The sequence below is a fragment of the Hesperophylax consimilis genome, chromosome 10 (genome assembly GCF_061612785.1).
Source record: "Hesperophylax consimilis isolate HC1 chromosome 10, BYU_Hcon_1.0, whole genome shotgun sequence".
NCBI classification, from domain to species: Eukaryota; Metazoa; Arthropoda; class Insecta; order Trichoptera; family Limnephilidae; genus Hesperophylax; species Hesperophylax consimilis.
In genome coordinates this window covers 12,179,943-12,192,746 of record NC_142845.1, presented here as the reverse complement: position 1 = coordinate 12,192,746, position 12,804 = coordinate 12,179,943, and the positions used below count along the sequence as shown (strand labels likewise).

Below are 12,804 nucleotides of genomic sequence, written 5' to 3'. Positions count from 1 at the left end.
ATTGGAAAATCAACTAAAAGGCGTATGGCAAATTCTACGGTTTGATATTATCTTTCGCTGTATTCTATGGTATTCTATATGGTACTCTACAGTATTTTATGGTAGTGTATAGTATTCTATGGTTTTACAGTATTATATGGTATTCCATTGAATTCTATGGTAGTATAAGGTATTTTAGAGATCTATAGTCTTCGGTGTCCGACGGTCTTCATTCGTCTTTATATGTTATTGGTAAACACTCGGTTTGACTAATTAGTTCAATCAGTATTTATGATCTTACAAGTCTTGTGTTACAATACACCGTAACATTAAGATTCTAAAATAAATTAACACAAAAATAATTCACCAATATCTCAAGATAACTTGGCAGATCCGGGACGAAAAATTTCGATGAAGATTGCGGTATTGTTTTCTTTCTTATGAATTATTTAACAAAACGCGAGCCGGCGTTTCCCACAAGTTGAGGTTCAGTTCGGCAGTTCTGCTCGCGTTGCATTACATACACTTCAAAACCATATTATTTATTTAATGTAAATAGTGACTTCTTTGTAAGCAAAATCAACTACCAATGAGAGATATGAAAACATCTGGAAACATTTAATCAACTGACCTTTGAATGAAATTGAATAAGGCTCATACATCTACGTTGAGATCTTACCTACTTACGAGAGGTTTTCAAATCCTGTTAGAAAATTATGATTAAAAAAAAAAAAGCATATTTGAGATTGGATCAAATTTAATTGACAGTTGAGATCGTCTTTTCGAGACGAAATTATTAGAAAATTGATGAATCCAAATTTAAAAACATATTATCCTATCAAGATCGATTGTTGGGGTATTAGGTCATAGTGTGCAATGACATTGTCTCACAAAATTAACCCAAAATGTGGAAAGTAAGAAAAATTCTCATGTTTTCAGTAAATAATTTTCTCATTACAAAGATAGATATTCAAAGAATGTGTGTTATTTAGGACCGAGTAGCGTTTATGTGTTTAAAAGTTGCGACAAATTACTTCTTCTTCATTCATCACGGGTGTGACTGAAATGACTAGATACGCTTACTCGTTCTCACTATGACGAATACGGAACGCTGTTTGAGACGACCTACTGACAGTAGGAAATAACTTTGCACAGAATCTTAGATCATTAAAATAGTTATATAAAGTATAGTGGCTGGCGTACGAAAAGTGTTGTGCACACCACAAGTTTCGTGCCACTGCATTAGTTAATGTAAGGATTTCAGCAAGATACTGTAAGTTAAAGTTAAAGGACAGTTGCGAAGTTTTGGGATACTCGCGAGGAGGGGAGTAGGTAGGGATTGGGCGGGGAGGAGGGGAGACTGGCGAGAGTTATCTCCGTTATGACTGTTTTCCATTAAAAACTTCGTCACTTTTAATCGGGGAAATCTTTATCCCTCCAACTTCATTCAAACCGCCCCCCATCTGGGATTTTCGGACAGAGAAATTTATAGAGTTGCATTTAGTAATGATTACATTTATACGGTATTGCTACTCCCATTCCAACTCAGGATTCTCGTACATACAAACTTACGAAATTCCGGATACGCAATACTTACTAATATTGTAGGTATATCGCCGAATATTTCGGTATATACCTACACGGTGTAAGGAAACTCGTAGTAGAAGCGGGAAACAAGTAATTCTACATCACATTTAGAGAATATTTTGAGGTAGGTACAACATAGAAGTAAGTTTTTTTCACTCATTTCAACATAGAAGTAAGTTTCTTTCACTCATTATTTTATTTTATTCTATATACAGGGTGTATCGGCACGTACCCGACAAACTTTAACCAGCGATTCCTTAGCACATTTGGAGTAAAAAATGTTATGGGCACTTTGTTGTCCGGTAACATTTTTTTTAATGAAAAAATTACTATTCATATTTTCACCACATGTCACCAATGTTTTATCCTTTGTCAAAGTTTGAAAACCCATCTGGCAATATTTTGTTCGAGTTTCGTTGAATAATGTACGTACGTACCTACGTTGGCGCGCTTTTACAATCACAACGAAATGGCACGGCACCATTCGTCTCATTTTTAACTATTATTATTTAGTGTGTACGAAAGAGCGAGGACACTTTTTGACACACTTGCTAATAACAGCTACTGAACACGAGATACAATGCAAATGACAGTGACGGAGTGTGGATTTTTTTATTTATTTTTTTGTTTTTAATGGAAAAAAAATGTTACCGGACCTCAAAGCGCCCATAACATTTTGTACTCCAAATGTGCTGAGGAATAGCTGGTTAAAGTTTGTCGGGTACTTGCCGATACACCCTGTATATATATGTCTCTGTATGTAATTATATTTAGTTAATAAGCCCTGACAAAGCTTGAGATAAGCGAAACCTGGTTGGCTGTCATTATTAATTCCAATAAAAAGTGGTGTATTACAAAGTTTTATTTATTTAAGTTGGAATTTTTTAGGTCAATTTAGAAAAATCTTATTTAAAAGAATTTTAAAAGAGAAATATACGAAATACCCAAATTGATTCTCTGTGTGATGTAGATTCACCAGTTTACGTTTGTACTACGAGTTTCCGGACACCGTGTTATCTTTTAGTTTTATGTAAGTAATGACTTCGTAACTTTTCAATCGATATTTGAAATTTTAAAACAGCTACCGTGATTCTATGACGATTTTATTCTTCTTCTTCTTCTTCGATGGCGCTACAGCCCATATCGAGCTTTGGCCTCCTGCAACAGTCGCCTCCAACTCCTCCTGTCCTCAGCGGCTGACTTCCAGTTTGTCACCTGGAGAAGCTGTGCTGCATCCCCTCTTACCTCATCTTCCCACCTCAGTCTGGGTCTTCCCACTTTTCTCTTTCCACCTGGGTGACCAGTCAGAATTCTTTTTGGGACGCGTGTATCCGGCATTCTCTGTACATGCCCAGCCCATCTCAGACGATTTTACTTATATTTTATCACTCATGACGATTTTATTACGGCTGATCAATAAAGAGGCTATAAAAATATACGATAATAAGATTCTGACGAAATTCATACTCGTATTTCATTGTTACAGCAGTTTACGGCTATTTTTAAAATTATTTTTGTTCGTTAAGAATGATTTTAATTTGCTTATTTTAAAGTCGCAATGTTTGACATTAATACAATTAGAGCTCTCGTGATTCTCGGAATCATTAGAAAATGTTATTTTTCCTTGTTGTTGTTTCTAAGGAATAACGACGGTAGGTACATACCGGCGATGTCAGAGGTATTTGAATTTCAATAATTAGTTATTTTTTATTGATTTGAATTATTTTAATTGTATTCAACGAATACTGCTCAAATAAAGCAATAATTTGAGTGGTTGATTCCCAATAATGAATTTATTGAAGATTCAGAAATAATAAATGCAAAAAGGTTATTTTGCACCTTTTACTTAATGCCCTGTAGTAAGAGTTCAAAGATGGCATCAAAGGGAGATATGTTAATATTAAATTACATATTATGCTAATATAAAAAAAAACTATAATAATTAAGCGAAAATTGTGAAAATATTTAATAACACACGACTCGTTTCAAATAGAGCAAAAATTTCTCCGTAAATGCTTTAGTTACATTTAAAGATACACTGAGAATTTTTCATAATCTATAACATATAAAATAACAGAACAAAATGTGTTCTTAATAATTTTCGTGGCTTACTTTGCGATTTTTTTTTCATTGAGGGAATTTCATATAATTAACGTTTCGGCATTACAAATGTATAGATATTATCTTCAAAAACAACACATATTTTTTGGAACTTAAAAAGTTAAAGAGAAATGTGTTATAAATCAGTAGAAATTGGTAATGCGGGGGCGCGATCAAAAAGTAGAAAAAGATTACCGACGATGGTTGACACTTTATTACGGTAAAAAAGATTATAATTAATAGACGTAATCGACTACTATGAAAATATGTAACAAAACATGACTTATTTAAAATACAGCAAAATATCTTGACATCTGAATTAAGTAGCATTTGAAGAAACACCGTGATTTTTTTCATACCGTGAGGTTAAATAATAGAGCTAAATGATTTTCGGAGAATAGTTTGCGATTTTTTTTCAATCAAGGTAATTATATTTATTCTCGAGGAGCTTAAAGTCATAAAACAACATTGAAGCATTTTTATTAATAAAATTATTAAAATTTCGTGTAAAAGCTTTAGTCATTAGCGCCAACGGTAGGTTCTAGCGATCTAGAATGCCTCCCATTGGTTGGGAATTACAATTTAAAATGGGTACCGCTGCCCAGGGATTTATTGAATTTATTGAAAACCTCTGCCACAGGTCACCCCAAGTGGTTTCTTTTCACGTGGACTTGGGATGGACTTTTCAGCAGGGATGGCCGGGTTCATTATGTGAGGTTTGTCTAGATCTCGGCGGCAGACACGTCGGCCCACCTAATGTGTGGCGACGCCGGATCGGAAGAGATTGGTTGAGGGAGAACTTTTCAAATTTCTAGCAGGACTCTCTCGACCCATCGCCTTGCAACGCAGTAGGAGAAATGCATTCATATGTCCTCCTCAGTCACTCCTACCCACCCCTCATACCTTTTCCCATACGGATAAAAATGAGTATTGCTAATTTATTAATAATCTCTTCAAATTATTCTATTACAAACAGGATTGCAGGTCTTAACGAATAAATTAATAGGTTTTCTGAAACTTTTAGAAAATTACGAATATATTATCACGATGCCGGAACAAGTGTTCATGAAAATCCTAATATTTTCGCATTTCGTCATTATATATTATCAAGGCAAATACACGTGCATGAACACGTGTTCCGATACATTAGGAATATTCTAAAAGTCAATCTCGTTTCAAACCGGATTACCAAAAATTTGAAGAGATTCGTAATACTCAATTTTCTGCGTGTTTCCAAATTTTTCTTTCCTTTAAAAAGATCCTGCACAAAGCATCCCCAAATAAAGCTTTAGCCCAAAGGAATAAAAATTTTCCTTAGGACCCAGGAATTTTTTGTTTAGGTCCTCCTTTGCTAAATTTATTAAATTGAAGTTTATTTTAGTAGATGGTACAAAATGAATAGTATAAAGGTGTACTCACACTTGTTTGTAATGCCTGAAGGCTTCGACGCTCGTCTCGCGGCCGAGCTGTGTCTCGTGGGGCGGTGCTGGCCTCATCAGCTCCTTGGCCTGGCGCGCCAACGACCGCGCGCACAGCACGAACAGCACCGTGTTGCACGTCAGCAGCATGAACACGAAACCGTAGAAGTACGCCAGCGTGGACACCTCAGCTAAAAGGAACAAACATTCAGATTGTTAGTAAAGGAGGCCAGTAAACCGCTTTACAAACGTCACTAAATCAGGATATCCAGTGAAAAAACATGTCTGTTAATGCTTGGTGGAACTGCATCGTATTAATAAAGTATTATAAAACCCTTTTTAACTCGACCATTTGGAAATTTCATCTGTCTGTAAATTTGTTTGTTACGTTCCGGTTCCGGTTCAAGATGGTGGCCTTATTGGATATTACTCTTTTATTCTGCCAGAGTTCGTGGTTCCTACTACGATCTGTCATATGGGAATAATCGAAAAGATTGTTTGAAAAAATAATTGTTCCAAGGTACTTTTTTTGGACAAATTTTTCATTTCTGAAAAAAAAAAAAACTAAATTTTATAGCTTACTAGTGGATCCCCTGCAATACTTCGCTATTGCTAATGTCTTTATCGGGCGCCTTCGACTTCTTCCACTATTCACTACTGTGTACCAACCATAATGTTACTGTTAAAAAACTACATTGCATCGACTTCGAATTCGTCGAGTATTCCTTGGTTGTCCCCGACTTATTCTAACATTTGAAAAATGAAATAAATTTGAAAATGTTGTGAGAGTGTTTCGAGAGTGGTAGAAAAAGTGGGAGACGTCCGGGGATGTGATACGGAGTCGAAGAAAAGTCGATATAATGTAGTAACAATGTGGTACACAGTAGTGAATGGTGGAAGTCGGATACGCCCAAGGAAGACGTGGCACCATCAAGTGAAACAAAAACTTGTAAAAAGTAAACTTTTCAATTTTTTAGAAAAACATTCTGTAATTTGTTGCGCCAATACGCATTATACATCAATTATACACACATCTGAGAGAATATTGTTGTTCCTTTGTCCTACCTACTTCGATTTCTGCACCTTTTCTGTGCACATAGTGTAGTCAGTCTGTTACAATATCCCGCATAGCTCACTATGAAAAAACCGCATCCGCGCGAGATCTTACCTCGCTTACCTTATTACCTCTTTACATCCGCGCCAATATCGTGAAAACAGTTATGTGTTCAGTGCCATTGCTGTGAGGAGAACAAACAGGAAGAAACGAGTGCCCTTGTTTCTAATGGTGAGTCCTTCCTTCCATACAACATTTTACTGTCTTATGTGCAGTGGTAATTATACTAACATCCAAAGTCCTTCGACAAACATTTTTTTACACTCCTAAAACACCATAACATAACATCTTTTACATACCAATATTATTTAAAAAAACCTTAAAACAGTACTCCAAACTATTCATATACCCCAAACAACGCCGGGTACACGTCAGCTGGTGTTTTATAAATACAATCATCTACGAATATTTCTAAAAGTTTCGTGATTACTTGGCAAGTGTTTTGGCGTGACGTTTTTGTTTAACGTTTTAGCACGACGTTATTTGCATGAAGTTTTTTCGATGTGCTGTACGTACCTAATAATGGACGATGTTTTAGATGTGTAGCAACGTTCATTCTTGCGATAGCTGCCAAAAATAAAATGTTTATTTAAATTCCGTTTCAATTAATGACCCATTATTTTGGTAAGAAGTATACCACTGGCGTTAAAGAAAGTGACACATGATTTGTTTATGTTTGAAATACATTGTTTCTACCACAAGTAACATGTTTCAGTTAGGCGCATTTCCAAAAATACTTTTGATTTTATCGGAGTAAAGAAAATAAGTAGGTATGTAGGTATCGGTTTCTATCTTCTAGACTCTGTTCACTTCCAGGTACCCCTCTTTTATAGGAAGTCCAAAAGGGAGCGCCAGATTTATAATTAGCACCATTTTTACTATAGTCAACAGCTCTAAAATTTCACTTGTCACCTGTCAACTTTGTAATTAGTAAATATGTAATGCAATACGAAAGAACAAAGCATTTTTATTGTTCAAACCATAGACATATGAATATTAGTAGACCTGCCCTAAGTGATTAAAAGCGTATTATCCCCACTCCCCATACCGGTTCCATTGAGCCGGCTGGGCTCGCATATGGCCTCAAGTGAAATTTGAATACGTGACGTCATCATTCTTGTGCGAACTATGGTCGAGGCATCATCGGTTCATTTTACGAAATAACGCGGCAAAATGTTGACTTGTGATATGAAAACTTGTAAAAATAGATGTGAAAAAGAGAATAAACCCAATTGTCGTATTACATTCCATAAGTAAGCATTATTTTACTTTATTTTAAGCTTATTCACACCGTATTATGTGGATCAGTTTTAGAAACATATACTATCACATCACAATGTAGCGATTCTCAAGTGTGCTCATCGTTGTTTACTGGGGTAAGTAAATTATGAGATATTTGTAAAAGTGTCTTAACTAAATACTCTGAAACTAACTACGACTCTGAACATAGAAGCTGCCTTACTTTGCCGAATTTGGACTTCGCAAATTAGTTCATAACGTGGCGAGTAATTTGCGCTCCCATGTAAAAATGTCTATTCATTCAAAGGCAGATTTTACTTTTAGGAAGTAAATGGTGATATTATAATGCGAGATGCCTATTTACTGTCAGATTGATTTATTGACGAATCACAGTCAGCCTTACTCCCTTCGTTCTTCCACAGTTGATTTTACCCCTCGCCTTTATCTTCTCGTCTATTAATTCCTATGTCTGTGGTTCAAACTCATAAAAAGGGAGAAAGCTTTACTGAAACCGAAGTTCTTAACATTATGGAAAATAATTATACAAACAAGTTTAAAGTTTACTTAAAGAACAATTAAACATATTCACTGTTTCATAAATTTTATTCAATAGAACCATTCCTCTTGTCATTGAATTCTACCGTATGGTAACTTGAAGAAGTCTTGGCATTTTCTTTCGGAAAATGTCCTAGTCATGTAATTTCAAGAAATGCTGATCAGAATTTGTCGACAAGATCGCATGATTCAACACAATGCGAATTCTTTCATTGGTGATTTTTTAAGTCACATATATGTATGCCAATAAGCGGCTAACAATTAGTGAGCTAAAGGCGGAGATCCAACTTGTGATTTCCACAATTATTAAGCAATGATGTTATCTTAAAATTCATCAAAAGAACAAGAGTTTGCAAGGACAGTCCTGGAGCGCATTTGTCCGGTATTTTATTCCATACATAATCGAATCAAATGTACCTACTTATTAACGAAATTTAAAAAAATAACCACTTTTCAAATAAATAATGTGTTTAATGTATAAACTAAATCAGGGCACCCTATATAATAGGTACTCTACAGACCGCGTCAACAAAATAAAATTGGGTGTGGAGGTATTATGTGCAAACAACAACTTTTTCATAAGCTTTTCCTGGTTGGGTCCGGTGCCCTTATTTCTGTTGATCGTCCTTATTTCGCAGGATTTGATGGCCTCAATAATTGCAGTCCTCCTTTACTTAGCTTTTGTATGTGTTTCTAACTTTGTCAGAGTATCAACTGGACATACGAGTATTCCCTCGTCCCTCTAGAATTGTCGATAGAATGTTGCATATGTTACTAATTCTGCCAGAGTATCAACTGGACATTTGAGTATTCCCTCTATCCCTCTAGAATTGTCGATAGAATGTTGCATGTGTTCCTAATTCTGCCAGAGTATCAACTGGACATTTTAGTATTCCCTCTATCCCTCTAGAATTGTCAATAGAATTTTGTATGGGTTCCCAACTCTGCCAGAGTATCAACTGGACGTACGAGTATTCCCTCTGGAAATGACGATAGTAATTTGTGTATTTCCAACTCTGCCGAACTGGACGTTGCTCGAATTTTGTTTGAGGGTCGTTCTACGAATCACGAGCATATCATGTCTAATTTCAATTTGAAAATCATTATAAAACAAACATCAAACACGATTGGCCAATCAAATAATTAAGCGAATTGTTTATTTTTCGTCCGTATCTCGGGTACTTTAAAGATTCGTATATTGATAGTGTCCCTGAAAACAGTTAGGTGAACAAAAAAAATCCGCAGATTTGACAAAATCCGAGTTTGCCGTTCGGCAATTTCTGGTGCTTCAGAAAACATATTTCTGCTTTACAGTTAAGATTGGAAAAACCAATAATAGGTAGGTATCTTATTTAGCATTTAAATCAAATTGATTTAACGGTAATTAAGTATCATATAGTTTTTAGCTATTTTATATTTATTAATACCTCTATATCTGATGATATTTCGCAAAAATTGCGCTATGAATACTTGGCGTAACTTACTGGTTTCGGTTGTCTGTGCTATGCCATGTGAAATCTGGTTCAATGAACTCAAATTGTATAGTGATTTATTTTTGGGGCATTACGCTGTGTTGCGCTACCTCCTTCTTTAGCTAACGTTTCGGACAGCATTACAGTTTTACCTGGTTTGTGTAATTACACATCTGCCCTGATGGTAGACACTGTAATGCTCTCCGAAACGTTGGCTAAAGAAGACGATAGTGCAACAAGGCATAATACCCCAAAAATAAATCACTATAATAATTTTGGCCGTGAATATCTTAAATCATATCGAACTGAAATTTGCTGTGAATTTAAGTATAATTTTCAATAAATTTGAACTGGTTATGTGAAGAATTCAGACAAACTATGAAAGTAGGTACCTACCCAGGTAAGTTTATAATATTTAAACAGAAAATTATTTTGGTTGCCATTTTCAAAATTTTAACTTATTAGTCAAAAAAATTATAACTATCCAGTGATTATTTTTCTTACCTGAAATATTTAACTGTATTTATCGTGAGTTCACGCTTTAAAAACGTCCATATGAACCTTGTACTTGTTAGTTTTCTAAGAATGATTTAAATTGCTGATTACCAGGTAGCGATTCCCATTGAGAATTCAGTGCTAAGTGGAGCAGGTACGAGTACCAACAACAGGTCAAGCGTGGCGTGAGGCCCCGTCCCGTACAAACAACCACTCTACTCGAGGGACCAAAATAGGATTCGACGCTGAAAATTTCCACTGCACAAAACACTGTAATAAACCTTTATTGTACAATATTTACGTTTGGAATTTCATGTATCTGTATTTTTTGTTACGTTCCGGTTCCGGTTAAATATGGTGGTCGTTTAACCTGTCGTGCGCCGCAGTATTCGAAAAGCATGATCGAAAAAAAATTGTCTTACTAATTAGATTCTTACACGCACGTTCAACGTTGGTATGGTAAAGCCGGCCTTGAGCCTGGTTTAAGACCGTTTTAACCCAATAATATTATATTTACAGTGTTTTTAGTAAGGCTGTAAGTAGCTATTCTGGGGAAAATACTTGTGTTCGATTATAAACTATTTTTATACAAAAATATATAAATACATTATCTGGTCAGAAAAAACAAGTTATTACGAAAATAGAATCAGCAACGGCAAAAATTTGGTGGGTTAATTATGGAGTAAAGATTATTTTTCAAATATGAAGTCGTCTTGTTTATTCAGTAAGGACGGGTTGTTTCGGAGAATTTGAACAATTCTTCAAATTTCAACGTTCATTTCCGGGTTCTGTAAACGTCTTATATATCATTATAGGCTAGTTGCTTGAAAAAACTGAAATTAAAACAGAACTTGAAAAAATCTTTCACAGAACTGGAAAATGAACGTTGAAATTTGATGAATTGTTCAAATTCTCCGAAACAACCCGTCCTTAGTATTTAAGTACCTACTTACAAACCTTATGATATAAGAGAAAATAATCGAAAAATTAGAAACATTTAGGGTGAGTTGTTTCACAGAATTTGAACAATTCATTAAATTTCAACGTTCATTCTCGGGTTCCGTAAAAGCCCTATTCAAGTTATGTTATTATATCAGTATAGGCCAGTTACTTGACAGAACTGAAATAATAACAGAACCTGAAAAGAACTTTCACAGAACTTGAAAATTTGAAATTTAAAGAATTCTTCAAATTCTCTGAAACAATCCGTCCTTACTGTTCACAGAACTGATAGCATTAATACAAGTGTGTTTTTTAACATAAAAAAAAATTGAGAGTAAAATGATGATGTCATGTTGTATAACGCTTTTCAAATCCTAGGAACCACAGAGACCAATGGAATTGAGTATCTGTTAAAAAAATATTATCGATAATTTTCACCCCAAGTAAGATAAAATTGAACGCACTTAGGATACACGGACAATACGTGTAGATTTATTTCTTCAGGGTTATTTCAAATTTTAAAAATATAAATTTTTTTTTAGTATCGGTGTCAACTACGTGTGAAACTACCTCTCATAATCGAATCGTTACTTGAAAAGAATTTAGGCGACCAGAGGTAATTCCTAACCGTCTTCTTTTTCACATCCTTCCTGCTTCTATCAACTTTACAAAATGGAATTGAAATTGGATATTTTCTGCGGTAATCACATTAAAAAAAACTAATTGGCAAGAGCACGAAAGCAATATAATGATGGGAAACATACACACACAAAACAATATGAGAGGAACTATTTCCACGATGGCGTCATTCAGGAATAAAATTCAAATAAATTGATCGATTGTTTTAAAAATAAACCACTTCGATTCAAAATCATTCTAATGATTTTTGACATTTCTAAATGGATAGACCGTTGGTGTCTACGATTGAATAAACATATCTATTTCGGTAGTCAGTGCACGTAATGCGTAAAATTATTCAAGTTCAATGATTTTTTTAATTTAAAAAATGGAACTGATATGTATAATTGAATCGAAAAGCGATAAAGGAGGTACCTACAAACAATATTTTTTTAGTTAATTGTTCAACAATTGAAATTTGTATTTCTTGAGATGAAAGAATTTTAAAAAGTCGTAATTTTTCATGTTTACTAACATTCGAAAGATAAATTCCTTCTTTTCAAAGGCATTAAGACCAAGGCTAATATTTTCTTCATAGATATTTTCAGTTTCACATATCTTAAAGTATTATAAATATTTTTAGTTTCACAAATCTTAAAGTATTATAAATACTTTCAGTTTCACAGATCTTTAAGTATTATAAATACTCTCAGTTTCACAGATCTAAAAGTATTATAAATACTTTCAGTTTCAAAGATCTCAAAGTATTATAAATATTTTCAGTTTCACAAATCTAAAATTATTATAAATACTTTCAGTTTCACAAACTCTACACAATATCACGTGATTGGTTACGGGTCAATAAAATCATTAGCAAAACTATACATTGTTTACGATACAATATATCAAACAACTAAATTGTTCAATTTCCTCTCATATCTATAATAAACCCACACGGAGAGAATTCGATTTTGCCCCCAGGATAAATTGATAGGCCTTAATAAAACATCAATTTAAAAATGTTTACCGATTTGCTTTGTTAATAATACTCACACCATGACGATACAAAGAATTTTTCGTTGAAATGCAAAAATATTCGGCTTTTCTTGAACACGTGTTCAGACATCATGATAATATATTCATAAATTACGAAAAGTTTATCAGGAAAACTTTTAATTCATTTTTAAGGCCTTCAAACCCGTTTTTAATCGAAATTACCAATAATTTTTTATTTCTTTATTTTATTATTGTTTTTTTTTATACATACGTGGATAGTTAATATTGT

The 12,804-nt window shown here is 34.2% G+C and overlaps 1 protein-coding gene across 1 annotated transcript in view; it reads right to left on the bottom strand.

Moving 5' to 3' along the window:
* LOC149420300 (putative G protein-coupled receptor Mth-like 1) overlaps positions 1–12,804 on the bottom strand; it is a 122,145-nt gene that overhangs the window by 42,708 nt on the left and 66,633 nt on the right. The window contains exon 7 of the mRNA XM_089636079.1: positions 5,086–5,275. Within this exon, the coding sequence (XP_089492205.1) occupies positions 5,086–5,275 (190 nt within the window). The remainder of the gene's footprint in view (positions 1–5,085; positions 5,276–12,804) is intronic.